At 39.0% G+C, this 18,698-nt stretch overlaps 1 protein-coding gene across 2 annotated transcripts in view; it reads left to right on the forward strand.

The window, feature by feature from the left end:
* ANAPC1 (anaphase promoting complex subunit 1) overlaps positions 1–13,918 on the forward strand; it is a 57,814-nt gene extending 43,896 nt beyond the window's left edge. For both annotated transcript variants that reach the window (XM_083375169.1, XM_083375170.1), the window contains 13 exons: positions 74–164; positions 1,458–1,511; positions 3,197–3,390; positions 4,871–4,957; positions 6,092–6,209; positions 7,486–7,563; positions 7,821–7,888; positions 8,482–8,620; positions 10,089–10,175; positions 11,019–11,114; positions 11,446–11,644; positions 12,445–12,579; positions 13,560–13,918. In XM_083375169.1, the coding sequence (XP_083231295.1) occupies positions 74–164; positions 1,458–1,511; positions 3,197–3,390; positions 4,871–4,957; positions 6,092–6,209; positions 7,486–7,563; positions 7,821–7,888; positions 8,482–8,620; positions 10,089–10,175; positions 11,019–11,114; positions 11,446–11,644; positions 12,445–12,579; positions 13,560–13,675 (1,462 nt within the window). In that variant the 3' untranslated portion in view covers positions 13,676–13,918. The remainder of the gene's footprint in view (positions 1–73; positions 165–1,457; positions 1,512–3,196; positions 3,391–4,870; positions 4,958–6,091; positions 6,210–7,485; positions 7,564–7,820; positions 7,889–8,481; positions 8,621–10,088; positions 10,176–11,018; positions 11,115–11,445; positions 11,645–12,444; positions 12,580–13,559) is intronic.
* Positions 13,919–18,698: the final 4,780 nt, after the last annotated feature.

An 18,698-nucleotide genomic window follows, 5' to 3' on the forward strand; every position in this document is an offset into this window, starting at 1 on the left:
GAGGCAATGCAGGGCACTATGATTAATTTTTCACAATATTTCAAAAACTTTTATATTAAATGTTTCTTTTTAGGCAGGCTCATATCTATATCATTGCTGGGGCCTGTTTGTCTCTGGGTTTTCGATTTGCTGGTTCAGAAAATCTGGCTGCATTTAACTGTTTGGTAAGTAGATTAACAGCTAATTAGTATTTGACGTGATCTACGCAGCTGGGACATTATGCAAGTCCAGAGTACATTACTGTGCTTCCAAGACCTCTGTTTCCACTTGGTTGAAAGATGAATGAGAGTGTCGGGCTTCATGAATGCAAGATTACCTAGTGTCAGCATGCACAAAAATTGAAGAAAGTAGAAGAGGGCAACTCTCCTTTAGCTCATGGCTAAAATAATGATGGTTTCTGGGCATCTCATGACTGATGAGCTCATTGATACTTAGTTAACTTAGATCAAAAGATACTGTATACATCTGTTTTTCTTAATACATAGCATTATTCTGTAGTAATACAATTGCCTTCTTTTAAAGTCTTCTCTCTCTGGCTCTTCCCAGAGCCTTTTTTCCCCAATGATCCGTTATTTCGGTATTTCCCAGTCAGATTCTTGTTGATGTCTGGGGATAGTGGAAATTCCAGTCCAAAACATCTGGACCAGGGGTGTCAAACTCAATTTCATTGAGGGCCGCATCAGCATTGCGGTTGCCCTCGGGGGCTGGGTGGGTGTGGCCTGGGTGGGCATGGCCTACTGGGTGGGCGTGGCTAAAGTGTGTATGGCCTACTGGGTGGGCATGGCCAGCTCTACATCGTTCGCATCAAGGGTGCCTATGGGGGCCTGGGCAGGAGTGGGACAGATCTGAGGGTCTCTGGCAGAAGGAGGGTCTCTGGGCCAGGGCCAAGGCAGTGGTGGCCGTTCCCTCACTGTTTCCAGGATGGCTTTGCGGGCCGCATGAAACCACTTCACGGGCCGGATCTGGCCCCCGGGCCTTGTGTTTGACATGTCTGATCTGGACAATACTAAGTTAGGGAAGGTGGAATTAGTCTTTTAACTAGGTGTACTTGTTGGACAGCTAGTTAACATAAAATCTATTCCTTAACTATCAGCCAACGTTTTAAAATGGAGTAGTAATGACAATGCTTACCTTTCAATATATTTAAAAACACAACACTGCAAAATGTAGCATGAATACAATATTGTGCAGTTGAATGTCTGTATTTGTTTTTAGAGAACTTCATGAGGACCATAAATGAGACATTCTTCATTTGCCTGATAGAGATTCTTGCCTTAGCCAGATGAACCTCAAATATATTTACCATTGATTCTATGAAAGAGGAGAATTTCCTTATGGCTAGCACTGTACCAGAAGGTCTAGTTTGCATGATTGGAATCTCTTGAGTTCTCTTTCTATTCTGTGCTAGTTTTTTCATTGCCACAATATATTTCTTCATCTTGAATTTCTCTTTCTAGTTTGCATTTGCAAAAGACTTCATGAAATGTTTATCATCAGCCACAGCTTCCATTGTAAGTTTCTTTAAATTCATTACTGTATTAATAAAAGTGAAGTTGTATACTACTCTTCTTGTTTAAATCAGTTGGGGTTTATTAGATCATCAAATTAGCTCACAGAAAATTCTACATTGCCTTATCTTTCCATGTCCATGCACACATACTTAAAATTAATTGATGTGTTTCATTCCCCCCTGCTGCAGCACATTACACGGATCCTGTGAATAGCTTTTCACATGAATGACAGAGTTTATTGCAGGAAGCATCTATGTTTTGAGCATGTTGTGTGGAAAGGATCGTGTCTAATAGTTGCCTATTAGGTAGTAATTGTTGTAATAGTAAACTATACAGGTTGCTTCAGTTATATGAATGTAAAAAAAAAGATATACTTTCTGGAAAGTATCAGGGTTTTTTTTAGTAGCTAGGGTGTAAACCAAATACTAAGAAAGAGAATTTTATGTCTTAACACTATTAATAACACTGTTCTTCCATTTTAGTAGAGGAAGTAACTTTGGGGACTCTATGAAATAATTAGGAAAGTCTTATTATACAGGATAATCATAGTAAATAAATGTTGAGATCTATTAGACATACAGTAGAACCAGATGCCATATAAAGCAATTCCTAGGGAGTAAGAGGCAGGAGAAATGAAAATAATGCATTTAGGATGCATTATTATTAGCAACTAGGATGAGTAAAGGCCTAGAGACTAAAACATTTGAAGAACAGTTGCAGAAATGGGGTATGGTTAGTCTAGAGAAAAGGACTAGGGGTAACATGATAGCAATATTGCAGTATTTGAGGGGCTGCCACCAAGAAGAGGGGGTCACGTTATTCACCAAAGCACCAGAGGGCAGGACAAGAAACAATAGATGGAAACTAATCAAGGAGAGAATCAACCTGGAATTAAGGAGAAACTTCCTTACAGTGAGGACAGACAATTAACCGGTGGAACAGCTTGCCTTCAGAAGTTGTAAGTGCTTCATCACTGGAGGTTTTTAAGAAGAGACTGGGCAGCATTTGAGATTTATCAGGCTAGTAGGAATTCATATTCCTCTCAAAAGTAATATCTACACATTCTCTTTTTTTCCAAGGGTTCTTAATTTTAGCAACTTTGTTTACAATAAATAACAGTATTAATATTGCTAGTTAAATGGTTGGCAGCCCAAATCCCTTAACGATTACTAGTAGAGACAATCTGTCTTTTAGCTCCTCTTTGCTTAGATTGCAAAAGGCATTTTTTGTTGGCTAGGAGCTGGTATTTTTATTATTTTTACCTGCCAGGGGCTGTAGTTAGGGTAACTGTAGCTGTGATAAGATAACGTTACTGGGGTGGGGCGGGGGGGGGGGAAAGGGAGATTCTCTGCTTGTTTCTTTCAGTGTTTAGGTGATGGGGAAGATGTTTAACATTTAATTTGATTTGCACCCACAAAAGAAAAAAAAACTTGACCGTTAAAATCAGTATTTTCCCACTGAATAATGATGGAATGATTCTTGGGTGCGTATGTACAGGATGTGGGTTGCTTATTCTTAGTATAAATGATTTTTTTTTCCAGAGTAAGTATTGCGGAAGTTGGTGTGCTTTATATAGTCTGTTGTTTGCTAAAATTAGTTCCTCTAAAGATTGCAATCTAGCCAGCTTAGAAGCATATTGAGAACATGCAAATTAGGTATAAAACCATCTCTTCCATATTTCTTAGGCTGGACACTATAACTTAGAGACTTGTCTGAGTGTGGTGTTACTTTCCCTTTCAATGGTGATGTCAGGATCTGGGAACCTGAAGATCCTTCAGCTCTGTCGTTTCCTACACAAGAAGACTGGTGGAGAAATGAACTATGGATTCCATATGGCACACCATATGGCTCTGGGGCTCCTCTTTCTGGGAGGAGGAAGGTAATCTGTGGTTTGAGAAAGTCTTCTGCTCCTTAATCCTTTATATTTCCATGCATATAAACATCCAGAAAGGAAAAAAAAAACCCAAACCTGAAAAATGTAGTATCTCTTTGCTATTAACCTTGGTATACAGATAGAAAATAGCATAAAGAAATAGAATAAAAGAGTTGGAGGGAACCTCGGAGGTCATCTAGTCCAACCCCCTGCTCAGGCAGGAAACCCTATACCGTTTCAGACAAATGGTTCTCCAATCTCTTCTTAAAAACTTGCAGTGTTGGAGCATTCACCACTTCTGGAGGCAAGTTGTTCCACTGGTTAATTGTTATAGGCTGCAAGGAAGGATAGCTCTTGTCCACAATATTGCTTAGTTCTATGAGTTTAGGATTGTCATAGCATTTAGTTTAGGATAATCATAGCATTAGATTGGTTGTTTTTAGAAAAAGTTCTTCCTGGTTCCTAGGTGGAACAAAAACACAGAAACATTGAAAAGGATCTCATAAGAGCATTTTCAGTAATGGCACTTTCCCCGATGGTCTTCCACTATTTTGTTAAGATTTGACTTAATAACACAGTGTGTAAATGTTATCTGATATTTAATCGCCTGACCTCCGTTCCTTCCGGCGCGATCTCAAAACCTACCTTTTCGAACAAGCTGGCCTGGCCTGATGGGATGGGGTTGGGTTTTATTAATCTGTTTTAACCTACTTTTTAATGTGTTTTAACTTATTCATGGGCATTTTGTTTAATCGTTTTTAATTTTTGTATCTTGTTTTTTAATATGTATTGCCCTGTTCACCGCCCTGAGTCCTTCGGGAGAAGGGCGGTATACAAATAAAATTAATAATAATAATAATAATTAATAATTTATATGTTCTACTTTCTCACCTTTATGGTGTAATTCTTGGTAACTTAAAAATCACATCCTCTTGTATTGGCTTTATAGTTTATCATCATGTTGCGAAATCATAAGTACTGGTAATAGAAAGACAGGATATAAATTATTGTATCAAAAAATAAAACTAGAATAAAGAGCAGGACTGAGTGACATTACAGTGTCCCAGAAATTTAGGTTTGATGATATAGATCTTTCCATGCACCTAGTAGTAATTCCAAATTCTTTCAAAAGCTAGTTTCCTAGAAGAAAAATAAAATATGCAGAATATATTTCTGTAAATATGTTTAACTAAAGCAAATCAATCATGAAGAAAAAGCTAAGAGCTGACAGTGATTTGATGGCATATAATAAATTTTTAAAAGCAAGCCAATGGGATTGAGTTATTCTTCCATCTGTCCATGTAAAGACAGCATATTTTGCTTGCAAATTTTGAATGAAATCCCTGTCATCTCCATTTAAAAACTCTTGGCTAATAGGGCTTTTGGCATAGAACTGATATTATAGTCATTATAAGTTGGGACCATATTTTGGCTTGACAAGGAAATGCTTTTTATTGTCTCATGGGAAAATATTGTTTCTTTACAGATATTCACTTAGCACGTCAAATTCATCGATTGCTGCTCTTCTTTGCGCGCTCTACCCTCATTTCCCAGTTCACAGTACTGATAACAGGTAAAGGGACCTGATTAGGAGGTAGATAGAAATAGTTTGGCCTGATATGTTTGTCATTTGGCAAATAGGATTTCAACTTGTAATGTCTGGTGAATACATATTCATTTAAAAACAAATCTTTGTGTAGTAATTGCAGAGATCTAGAAGCCTAACATTTTGATATCTCTGCTAGGTCTTCAATTATTTATTTAAATTTATTAGCTGCCTAATGCCACATTTACTTAATACTGTATAATAAACGGAATAATTTTCAGTATGTGTAAAGAAGACTTGGGACAAATTGTGGAAGGAAGAAGAAATACGAAAAAGCTTGAAAACATCATGGAACTAGAAATATCTTAGTTTTTTTCCATGCATACTATGCAAAAAGAGACAGAATCTAAACTGGAGACTGAAGTTCTACTGTCGGAATAGACCCATTGAACTGTGTGCCAATCTGGCCAATGATATTCACCAACTCTGAAATTCAATTAAATCAATAAATCTGTCTGTCTGTCTATATCTATCTATCTATCTATCTATCTATCTATCTATCTATCTATCTATCTATCTATCTCTTTCTTTTTCTTTCTTTCCTTCTTTTTCTTTCCTTCTCTTTCTTTCCTTTTCTTTCTTTCTTTCTCTTTCTTTCTTTCTTTCTTTCTTTCTTTCTTTCTTTCTCTCTCTTTCTTTCCACACATCTTACCACAGAGTGACTGAGTACATACCCAGCCTCTGCAGTCTATACATACTAATGCACTAAAACCACAATAGTTTTAGCAAGTTCTTTAAGGAGCAAAAGTGGCCTCTTTTTCTCTCTCTCTCCCTCTCTCACAGGAAAAAGGAAAGTTACAACTCAGAAATCTTTGAGGTGTGCATATATGCCTGCACCCTTACAAATCTACAAATTCTAATTTCAGAAGTTTTAATTCCAAATTTATCTTTGATACCTTTTTAAGGCTCTCCAGAGCACATTCTTTTTCTCAACAACTATGAAATCTGGATCACTTTGAAAAAAGTGTTTCACAGAATCAAGACCACATCTCTCCAAAAGTAGGAGGGGAAAAATATTTAAATGGATCTTAGGCTATTCATGAAAGATGGATGGATTCATACAGAAAGAGTCATAGCCTAGATTATTTCTTCTCTGCACAGGTATCACCTTCAAGCCCTGCGGCATCTGTATGTCCTGGCAGCTGAACCCAGACTCCTTGTCCCTGTGGATGTAGATACAGATACCCCTTGCTATGCATTGCTGGAGGTTACCTACAAGGTATGTGACACATGGAGAAAAAAAGGTTTTATTCTCTGAAAAGCGGGTTAGGGCAGGTGAAATAACTGCACAGTGCTGCCAGACCTTGAGAAAGCCAAGCTATTCTTTGAAAGACTGGGAGGGATGGTAACTCACAATTGCTGTTTTGAGTTAGGAAATCAAATCCCGAGTGCCGTGTAACAGAGTGAGCATCTGTTACTCGTCCCAGTTTCTGCCAACCTAGCAGTTCGAAAGCACGTAAAAATGCAAGTAGAAAAATAGGGACCACTACGGTGGGAAGGTAACAGCGTTCCGTGCGCCTTTGGCGTCTAGTCATGCCGGCCACATGATCACAGAGACGTCCTTGGACAAGCGCTGGCTCTTTGGCTTTGAAACGGAGATGAGCACCGGCCCCTAGAGTCGGAAATGACTAGCACGCATGTGTGGGGGAACCTTTACCTTTTACCTATTTCTATTAAAAAATCTAAGGTGTGTAACATCTTTGTAAAACATTAGACCATCAACATTGCTATGTAACTGATGTGGCTGGTACAATTTAAACCACTACCCACCACTAAAAGTTAATCTCAGGGAGTACCCTGCCTCCTAATCTTGGAACATTTGGTGCATTCCAAAGCAGACTGCTCAATTTTTTAACCCTGGAATAACCCTTGAAATAATGTTCAGATCTCAGGGAAATCCTGCATTAAAAATATCTACAGTTCACAGTACATTAATACGATCATTAAGTTGTGGATATAATCATCCAATAATAATTGTCAAAGTGCCAAGTTTAAAAAATGTGTTGTTTTTTTCAATCACAATCTCTCATGGAACCACTTCCGACCTCTTGTGGAATCCCAGGTTCCTGGAGATCCTGTTAAGAAAGGTTGGCTTAAAGAAATAGCTACACGCCACACATAATTTGGCATAACCTTAAGATAAACACATGAAATGAAGAATACGATTCTGAAGAACAGACAATGTCTGCAGGATCAGTTCATTATTTTGTAGTACTGAGGAGAGAGTAAAGCACAAACTCTGGAATCTTCTATGGCAGAAATATCACATGGCCTTAAAATTAGAAGATTTTTCCATGTAATGCGTCTACTTTCTTGAAACCTGGTTGTTTCATCCCATGCGATTTAGAAAACATCTTTCATGCCTGTAATGAGAAAAGCAATAATTTGAATTTGAGATGGGGGCTTTATACATCCTCCTTAGCATATGTGGTTTGTGAATGTTTTCTACATCTTATGTTTCATATTTTTTGACTAAACTGTTTTGTATTTCAAAGGGCACTCAGTGGTATGAAGAAACATCTGAGGAACTTATGGCACCCACCCTTCTCCCTGAACTTCACTTACTGAAGCAGGTATGCAAGATGATTCTCTTTTGCAAAGTTACTGAGATGTAGCTCCTAAACCCCCTGCACATGCAGACAGCATTTCTGAGAATGCATATTTAAGAAGGTGATATGTTCGTCAAGGGCAAATCTTCATATATCAGACTCCCGTCGACTTTGCCAGGAGGAAGAATTCTTTGGAAAGTATGGGGACTTCCCCTGAAATAAGGAACTTGAAGGTTTTTTTGTAATCTTATATCTACAACTTAAATTTGTTATGCTTCCAGATCAGAGTGAAAGGTCCCCGATATTGGGAACTGCTGATCGATTTAAACAAAGGGCTGCATCATTTAAAGTAAGTGTCACGCTGAACATTCTGAATAGTTGCATTTATTTATTTATTTATTTATTTATTCGGTTTATATACCGCCCTACTCCCAAAGGACTCAGGGCGGTTTACAAGGCAAAATTTAAAAACAATACAAAATTAAAATTAAATTAAGTCTAGCCGCAAAAAATAAAATCAATGTTGGAATTCAAATATAAACAGCTGTTTCCTTTTCTAGTGTGCTACAGATAGTACTTAACACCATTTCTCAACGACTTATGATCGGTCCTTAAAGTTATAGCTGTTGTGGCACCATCACAGTCACACAATCAAATTTCAGGCACTTAGCAACCTGTGTGCGCTTAGGACCACAGGGGCACTTTAATTCCATCCAGCCACTATCTCTTCCCTTCTATGCCCTGTTGGCCCTCTGTGCTTCATGCCTCCCGCTGCCCTTTCACTGTATATGGAAGTATATTTAGTATACTGAAGTATTTGTTCTGTACGATCCATTTTTAAATTACATGAACAACCATATAGGGCATATCTTCTTGCACTTTGTGTGCTAAAAGAATAAACAAAATAGTTCAACTCAATATTTCTCTCTTTTTCTCCCCCAGATCAATTCTTTCAAAGGATGGTGTGCTCTATGTAAAACTAAGAGCTGGGCAGCTTTCGTACAAAGAAGACCCCATGGGCTGGCGAAGCTTGCTAGCACAGACTGTAACTCACCGAAATGCAGATGCCTATGCAGTGAAGGTAGCTCTTCTCCCCCTTTGAAATTACCGTGCTGTCTGCTGCCATCTAATCATACCAGCAGTGATGCTAGATAAAACTTTTTCCATTTTGAAAGAATGTTTAACTAAAAGATGTTCCTTAGAAAGCTGAGTTGGGTAGTGGAAAATGAATTCAGAGATATGGTAGAAAAGCAGTCACCAGGAGATTAATAGTATCTGCAAAGTACAGGCATGCCTCGTTTTATTTCCCTTCACTTTATTGCTCTTTGCAGATATTGTTATTTGCAGATTTGTTTTACACGACCCTGTACCAGTAAACAGATTACTTGCTGAAGGTTCAGATAATAACGAGCACTCTTAGTAATAAATTATTTTGGTTATGTACATTTATTTAGACATAATGCTATCGCACATCTAACAAACAACAGTATAGTGTAAACGTAACTTTTACATGCACTGGGAGACCCAACAATTGTGTGACTTGCTTTATTGCGATATTCGCTTTATTGTAGTAATCTGAAACCAAATCTGCAATATCTCCGAGAAATAGCCTAAAACTCAAAAACATCAGGTTGCCACTAACCTGATTGCTTGATTGATTCATTCATATACCACCTCATTCCAGAAATTCTAGGTGGTGTTTAAAGAAGTTTTTTTTTTTTAAATGTAAGCAATAACAAACCATAATGCTCCAGATCCCCTCAAAGACTTCTGGAAAACTCAAACTTTAACTATTCTCCAGAAGGTGATATGAATACAGACCACTCTTGCCTTGGGGGTTAGCAATTCCAAAGGAAGGGAGTAGCCACTACTTCCTGTTCTCCCTCATGTTAAGAAGGGACCTTCCCTTTTCACTTAGGTCAAGAGGGCAGCATCTATTTGGGAGAAGTTGTCTCTAAGATCCAAAAGGGCCTGAGCTATATAGGATTTAATAATCAGCACCTTGAATGGCACCTGGATAACAGAAGTGCCATGCTGGGAGGCGGGCACAGATACCTCTGAGGATGAGAATTATGGAGCGTGGGAACTATCACAGAAAACCCCCATTCCTGAGCCCAGCTCTTGAGAGGATAGACTCTACGTAGTGTCTCTCTCATGATCTCATGGGACAGGAAGAATCATTTTGAAGATACTGTAATATCCAACATAGTACTATATAGAGCTTTATATGTAATAACTACCATTCTGAATTGGGCTTGGAAGCTTATAGATTACTAATGCAATGGCTTAAGAACAAGTGCTAGGTTGTCAACGTGCATCTTGTGCATCAGCAATCAGACCACTTCATTCTGTAATAACTGTAGCAGCTCATGGAGTGTACTCCGGTAATCTAAACATGTGGAGATGAAGGCATGACTATTTTTCAAGAAGTTTTTACCAAGACACCGATGGTGTGGGTGGGGGATGTAAAATGTACTTTCTCAAAAAGAATAATAGTTTGTAACCAAAAAAGGGAAATCTTCTAATTTCAAATATCGTTTTATTTTTAGCCAGAAGCTATTTCTGCTTTCACATCTGATCCAGCACTGCTTTCATTTGCTGACTATTTTTGCAAGCCAGCTGCAACTATGGGGCAAGTACGTTGTCAGATGTAAACCTAGCTGGGAAAATGGGGGAGGGTGTGTAAGGGAATTAGTTATATTGGTCAAAAATTCTGAAGTGTCTGATGACATAGATGATCCTTATCCAACCTGGATTTCCCAGCTATATGGGGCCACAATTCCCATAATTGGCAGCCAGAGGATATGTTGACTAGAAATTATGGGAACTGTGGTCAAAGACATAAGGAGTAACGAGGATGATCGTCAGTAAGGTGGATAGACTTAATTACAGTGGTGATGACAGATCATTGAAAGACTTAAAAGGCCAAGTTAGGGACATAATGGAGAACACGATTGCCAAGTCACCAATTTATTTATTTATTTATTTTAATTCTATTTATATCCCGCCCTTCTCCGAAGACTCAGGGCGGCTTACAAGCTTAGCAGTAGCCTTCATTCTATGTATATGCCTGCTTATTAGGGCTTTCACACACACCCCAAGCAGCATTATTACAAAGTCAGCTTATTGCCCCGAACAATCTGGGTCCTCATTGCCTTCATCACTGAAGCTGTGAAAATATTGTAGGAATTGGTTTCTCCTAAAATAGTTCCCAACCATGATGAAACATTTAATATCTATGCACACATTGCATTTTAAATAAATGAATAAGAGATTCATCATTTTGCATTTAATTCTAGCTTTCTGGTATTGGGATCCAAGAAGAACATGTAATTCAAGTCTAAACTGAATGCTGTGTTCTAGATACTGTAAAACAGAAAATACTCCCAAGTTGTTTTTGAATTGGACTAATTAGAAAAAGCGCAAATGTTTAAAAGAGTAGATGGTGTGCTTTGTAAAATATATTTTTCTTATTTCAGAAACAGGAAGTTTTTGACCTCTTTTCATCCATTCTGTATGAGTGTGTTACTCAGGAGAATCCAGAGATGTTGCCAGCTTATATAGCAATTGACCAGGTATTTTTTTTTCTCCTCAGCATGTCTTCTTATTCACGTACACACTTATTTTTTAGTTTAAAGAAAACAAACATTAAGTGAATTTGCAATTTACAATTATTTTGATTTCTTGAATTATGCTTTAAAAATCTACTCGTAATAATTTATCCTTAGTCACATTTTATTTTATGCCTTCTAGAATTCAAGTTTCCGTTATTATCTGTAACAAACATATATCTGAGGGAAATCAAATCCAGTGGATTTATCACCACCTTGTGATAATTATCTTACATGTAACTCCTTTGCTCCTATTGTATTAATTTAATTCCATCTTCATTTCCTTTTGTGCTAGGCCGTGAGACGATTAGAAAAAAAAGAAATGTCTGAGACATTTGATTTATGGCAGATAAAGTTGGTTCTAGAGTTTTTCAATTCCAGAAGTCATCAGGAAAGAATAAGGAAAAATCCACATGCAGGGCTTTTCATGAATTCAGAATTTTTACCTGTGATGAAGTGTTCTATCGATAATACCTTGGATCAGTGGCTGCAAGGTAAAGCTTTCATTACCTACTGTACTGGTAGAAGGCTACAATAAGTTCTTTAAAATGAATATGGTTTCTACTTTAATTTTGACTTTTGAAGAAAATTAATGTAATTAACAGTTCTTTGTTAGTATATATTGAAAATGGAGGCATAGGCACACAAGGGAAGTATCAGTAAGTACAAGATAGTGTTAGCCAAAGAAAAACACACTTTGGAAAAAAAACCTAAGAGATGCTCATCTATTAATGATGCTAAATCCATAATGAATACTTTTAAACTGATAATAGAGTGAAGAAAGAGGAAATAGGTAATGGTGATAGTGAGTGGTATGAAATTTCACAGAGGAAGATATAGTCAGTTTGCTAGAATTTTGAACAGAACTCTACTTTCCAATATTTGGTGCAGATCCCTATTATATCCCCTAAAACAGGGGTGTCAAACTCAATTTCATTGAGGGCCGCATCAGCATTGCGGTTGCCCTCAAGGGGCCGGGTGGGTATGGCCAGGGTAGGCGTGGCCTACTGGGTGGGTGTGGCTAGAGTGTGTATGGCCTACTGGGTGGGCGTGGCCAGCTCTACATCATTTGCATCAAGGGTGCCTATGGGGGCCTGGTCAGGAGTGGGACAGATCTGAGGGTCTCTGGCAGAAGGAGGGTCTCTGAGCCAGGGCCAAGGCAGTGGGGGCCGTTCCCTTACGTTTCCAGGATGGCTTCGCGGGCCACATGGAACCACTTCGCGGGCCGGATCTGGCCCCCGGGCCTTGTGTTTGACATGTCTGCCCTAAAATATCTCCCTTGTGTGTTTTTCAGCTGGCGGTGATATTTGTTTGCATTCCTATTTAAGTGGACAACTTATTGATGAATCTCAATTAAGTATGTTGGCATGTTTCCTTATATATCATTCAGTCCCAATTCCAGGACAGCTGTTAGCTGGAGGCTTGGAAGGTAAATTTACCATTTTGACCCTTTTTAAAATATTTTAATACCAAGGCAGAGGTCTCCAACCTTTCTCAGTCAGCAGACCAGAGGGAAAAGGAGGGGGAAGCATTTTATGTGCGGGTGCACACACAAACGGGGCCACGAGTGAGAGAGAATGAATTTACGATAGAGCAGATGAAGACTAGATTCATTGTCACCATTTAATGTTGTTGGATAAGTAAAACCCAAGAAGCTAGAGAAGGCATGAAACATAACTTTTAAAGCATGGTGATGTGATTGTCTAAATCAGGAGTGTCAAACTGCCGGCCCACGGGCCAGACGCATCACACAGAAGCCACACCCACCCCATTGCCGGCAATGGCAAAACGTCATGTGACGTCGCGAGTTTGACTTGTCTGGTCTAAATGTATTAAGTCACAGTCAGATCTCTGAACCCTGTTAAAATGTAGCTATTTGGTCGCTGTGTTTTAAATAGGAAAATCAACACTGCTGTACATCACCAAAGGGCTATGCAGGTAGTCCTTGACTTATGACGATTGAGTCCAAATTTTTTGTTGCTAAGTAAGACAGTAGTTAAAGGAGTTTTGCCCCATTTTATGACCTTTTCTGCACAGTTATTAAGTGAATCACTGCAGTTATTTAGTTAGTAACACGGTTGTTAAGTCAATCTGGCTTCCTTGTTGATTTTGTTTGTCAGAAGCAAAGAAGGTTGTAAAAGGTGATCACATGATTGATTCCAGGACATGCAACCATCATAAATATGAGTCAGTTGCCAAGCATCTGAATTTTAATCATGTGACCATGAGGATGTGGCAAAGGTCATGTGAAAAACAGTCATATGTCACTTTTTTCAGTACCATTATAACTTCAGTCACTAAACGAACTGTTGTAAGTTGAGGACTACCTATATTTGTTTCTAAAACACAGCATTTTTGTACATATGTTCTTACAGCTGCAAAATTGTTTTCTCTCAAAATATTTTCTAGGTAGCACAAGTTTTTCTGAGCTCCTCTTGAAATTCAAACCACTGAAGATGCCAGTTCGTGCACTGCTGAGGCTTGCACCTCTTTTGCTGGGAAATCCACAGGCAATGACTTTGTGAAACCAATTACACAAGATTGACATCTGAGTAACCAGACATAATACCAATGTAGTATTTTACATGGAATGAAAGATACATAGCAAAGATAGAGCTTTGCTTTCAAGTTCACAAACTTAACATCTAACACATTTCTCCATTCCCTTTTTATGTTTTCAGAGTGATCAAGAGAGATTTATATATATTGTTGGACGGCTGACATGCCAGTGCAAATTAATACATTTACTTTTGTAAATAAAATTTGTTTGCAAAAAACAAAAGGTCTTGATGATACACTTGAAAAATAGACCACCTGGAAGTAAAATATCAGATCCACGCAGTGCAGCAGTGGATCACCAGTGGGGGAAATGCAGACACTGTCTGAAATATTTCCATATAAATCTCCAAAGTCTCAGGTTGCTCAAAAATAATACAAAAATCTAGTAACATAGGCAGTGTCCTGTGCTACTCCTATATTCTGTGAATATTCAAGAAGAAGGTTTACTTAAGTGGTTTGGGACATTCAGTCTTTCCCTCTGGGCTACTTTATAGCAGTGGGTCCCCAGCCTCTGGGTTGCAGCCCACTAGTGGGCCATGAGAGGACTGCAGCTGGGCCACAGGAATCGCTGGTGAGCAGCAGGTGAGCTCCATTTGCATGAGCGCCAGGAGCGCCACATCCCAATACTTCTTGCCCTGCATTGCCAAAGCACCCAAACACATAACACAGATTGATGGATATGAGTAGTGCTCATCTTATGACCACCATTGGGGCCAGAATTTCTGTTACTAAGCAGGGTGGTTGTTAAGTAAATCTCACCCAATGTTAGAACTCTTTTTGCCATGGTTGTTAAGTGATTCATGTGGTCATTAAGTGAATCTGGCATCCTTTGTTGGAAGCCAGCTGGGAAGGTCACAAATGGTGATTGCATGTCCCAAGACTGCAACTGTCATAAATACATGCTGGTTGCCAAGTGCCTGAATTTTAATTATGCAACAGTAGGAATGCTGTGAGGAATGTAAACATGAGGGCCAGTTGCAAGTCACATTGTTCAGTGCCACTGTAACTATGAATGGTTGTTAGATGAATGGTGGTATGTTGTGGACCACCTGTAGAAGCCACATTTACGGTGGTCACTCGTATGTGAGTCCACAGAGTCAAAAACCTTTGTTGGTACAGGAATAAACACAAAAAGCACTCTTCTCAGAGGACTGCAGTTGCACGGATAGTCTTGACTTACAATCATTTGTTTAGTGATTGTTACAATAGCACTGAAATGTGACTTATGACCATTTTTCACACTTATGACCACTGGTGCATGCCCATGATCACAGGATCAAAATTTGGATGCTTGGCAACTGGCATGCATTTATGGCAGTTGCTGTGTCTCACATTTTGTGACCTTATTTGCACCTTATCAGGGCTTAATTACTTTAAATGAATAAATAGCACTAATGTTAACTGAAATTAATATAAACTCTTATTGCATGCTGCAAAAATGAGTTTGATGAGCTATTATTCCTAATTGTTTACAAGCGAGATGGTCCACAAATTGATAGCACAATATTATATACATTTATTCAGGCCTCAGTCCAAATCAGTGTTTCTTACATTTCTAGCCCGTATTAGTTACTAGATCTGATTTCAGTCAACCAACAATCAAAGGCTCATTAGATGACTCATCTCAACCTATCCCACAAGCTTGTTTTGGGAAAAATTGAGAGATGGAATATTTAAGATGCTCCCTTGCACTCCTATTTAAAAAAGTGGCCTATAAACCTAACAAATAAACTGATAATAATTTTCCAGGTTTATACAAGATAATGTTAAAACATAATTTACAAATCATACTTGTTGGTTTCACAGTGCATTAATCCATAAGCCATATTGAGGCTTGGCATGTTTTAATTCAGCAGTAAGTCTGTGATATTTGCCTATTCAAGATTCTCTCCCACCCCATCCAATATTATGCCGTTCTACTGTGTGACAAAAGTTTGTAACCTAGTACTGTATATATTCTCAATTTGCTACTAAGAAATAACCAGCAACATTTGTGGAAAACGTCTGGGAAATAGGGAAGAAACATGTAAAATACCCACAAAGGAATTTGTACACATAGTCTTAAAAATACATCAGAGAAACAGATTTCTTCCATTTTTTATAGAGATAGCAATAAAAAAGAGCATCAACTTGCTGTCATGGTTAACATGCTGATTATTTTAAGTTCTAAGCCTCTCTTAGGCATGAAAGCCAGCAGGGTGACTTTGGACTACTCTCTTTCAGCCCAACCCAACTCACAAGCTTGTTGGGAAAACAGCAGGAAGAGTATTTTGCTGTTTTTTGTTGAGCAAATAAATACATACAAAGGTGGGATAAAAATATAATACCAACCATAATAATAATAGAGAGGCTAATTCTGACTGCACAAGACCAAGCTGGAAGAACAAATACATTCAAAACCAGAGTTAAGAAAAGAGCAACAGATAGCAAAAGCAAAGAAGCTGAAGAAACGGTCCACCAAGCTGCTGAAAAAAGATCGCGCAAAGTGATTACAAGCAACGTCACGACAAAGCAACAATTACCTTGCACTGGGATATCTCTGTAGGAAATATCACTTGCCTGCAAGCAAGGATTGGTAGGACCACGAAACAGGCTTAAGTAATAGAAAATGATGGCATTAAAGTGCCCTGGGATTTTACAACGTCTGCCACACAACACCCACGACTTAACAATTGTGGATAAGAAAGACCAAAAGTCTGGATAGTGGAGAGATCAGAACAGACGAGAAAGAACAGGAGAAAACCACAAGATGCAAACACCTGCAAGCAGAAGTAGAACGACTGCCGCAAAAAAGCAAAGTGCTAAATAGTAATAGAAATATTACTAAATATAGAAATATTAATAAACTAAACTAAACTAAACTAATAGCGCCTTGAGATGAACACCCCCAGGCATTGACACAAAAAAAAACCATCGCTCAACTGCAAAAGGCAGCTTTCTTGGAACAGCTCGCATCCTACCGTGGTATCTTTAATATTATTCAACCACGTCTGCCTATCCCAGGTCCTTGGGAAAGACTCGATAGGTGGGCAAAAATGCCAAATCCAGTTATAAACGTCGGGCTGACTCTGCGACCAGCCATCGTAACGCACACGAAATGAAACTCTCGTGTTAATACAATGGGCTTAAAAATACGTACGTGCGGGTTCTTGTAAAGCGGCAACTTCCACTTTCCCAAAGCCCGTTCGTTCTCAGGCGAAATCTGCACGTGAATCCAAGTTCTCGGTTCTGGCGCATCGCTGCAAAAGAGAAACGCTACCGACAATAAAAGGGCGGGGAAATGCAGTCATCTTTACTCGGCTTAATACGTTCTCAGAAAATGTGGCAAGTGAAAAGAGCTGCTACGCGCAGCCCCTAGAGCAGGGGTAGGCAACCTCGGCTCTTTTATGACTCGTGGACTTCAACTCCCAGAATTCCTGAGCCAGCATGGCTGGCTCAGGAATTCTGGGAGTTGAAGTCCGCGAGTCATAAAAGAGCCGAGGTTGCCCACCCCTGCCTTAGAGGAAAGCTTCCTGTTTCATTTAACAAATGGAGAAGTAGCTGTCGTCAGATTTGAAAGCAGCCGGTAACGTGGTCCGGACCAATGATTGGGGCAGGGAAGGCTGAGTTTCATTTCTGGCGCCCGTTACAAACGCGGCTGTTGCGCTTTCTCCGCACACGTGGAGAAGGCGCCCCTTTTGCTGGTTGCTCTCGCTTGTTGTTTTTTTTTCCCAAGCTAAGCCGAAGATAAAAGTGGTCGACAGCCGCAACGTCTGGGTGGCTGGCGGATCAGAGTCCCTTAGTAGAAAGCGATATTAGGGTAAGATGGAGTTCCGTTACTTTAAAATCGATTTTGGGGGGGCTGCCTCCTTAGTCATGAGCTTTGGTCTGGTCTACACTACGCCGGCGGATGCTTGCTTAATAACATTGTTCGTACTAGAGGATCCCAGTTGATATACCGGGGTAGTGTAACTATCAACTGGAAATGTGTGTGAGAAGTCCAGCTGGTATTCTCTCTAATTGCTTAATACGGGATGCAGAGTGGAAGCCCTCAGGAAACCCATAGCTTCAACCCCTGGACTGCAAATACTGTACACATTGCACGTGTAAACGCTTGGAAGATCACGCTCTGGTGACGCCCGTTTGTCTCTATAGTTAGTATATTGATGACCTAGCTAAAGAATGAAAGATGACATACATTAACTCTGGATTAGTAACCTTGTGGCGGGTTGTTGTTATTTATCATTTTGGGATGCCTCTAGTTATATGGAGAAATAATGTTCTTAATCGTAGTACAGTTATGTTTGAGGGTGAAGCTTCGTTCTCATCGTACACCCGGGCTACAGATATTTGCCACTATTACAAACAAGTTAAGTTTTTCACTGGAATGGGATTGGTATTGGAAGTTTGTGGGATTATGAAATGAAATTCTGAACCTGTGGAGGGTGAGAGAAAGTAATAAGACCTTGTTGGGGAAAAAACTGAACTTTCTACCCTAAATTGACTTGGCCCCTTGAGAATTCAAATTCCTTTATCAGCATAATACCAAGCTTGATGGGTATTATTCTGTAAATCAACTAGAAATCAACTTTTCTAGATAACTGAGCAATCTGCTCCACAAAATAGAGTGGAATTTACTTTTCAATTAGCTTGTGACGCTATTGATAAAGGTTCAATAACAAGCATCAAACTGTTTTGCAATGTTCTGATTTTTAAGACTTCAGAAAATCCACGAATGAACAAATGAAATCTTACATTTCATTCTTTTTACCAAATCAGATATTTCCATTTCCATTACTAAATAGCAACAATCTCTCCTTGCCCTAAATTGCATTAGAAAAAATAAATCGAATCAAAATGAAGAATTTAAAATAAAGACCTGCTGGGAGGGGAAGAAGTTAAGTAGGTCTGTGGAAGAACTGTTCAGTTTATATACCCAGAATAAATTCTGTGCTCGGAAATGATAATTTTGTTCATCAGGTCTAATTCACAAAAGTAAAAAATCTGATA

Source organism: Vipera ursinii (genome assembly GCF_947247035.1).
Source record: "Vipera ursinii genome assembly, chromosome: 1".
Classification (NCBI taxonomy): Eukaryota; Metazoa; Chordata; class Lepidosauria; order Squamata; family Viperidae; genus Vipera; species Vipera ursinii.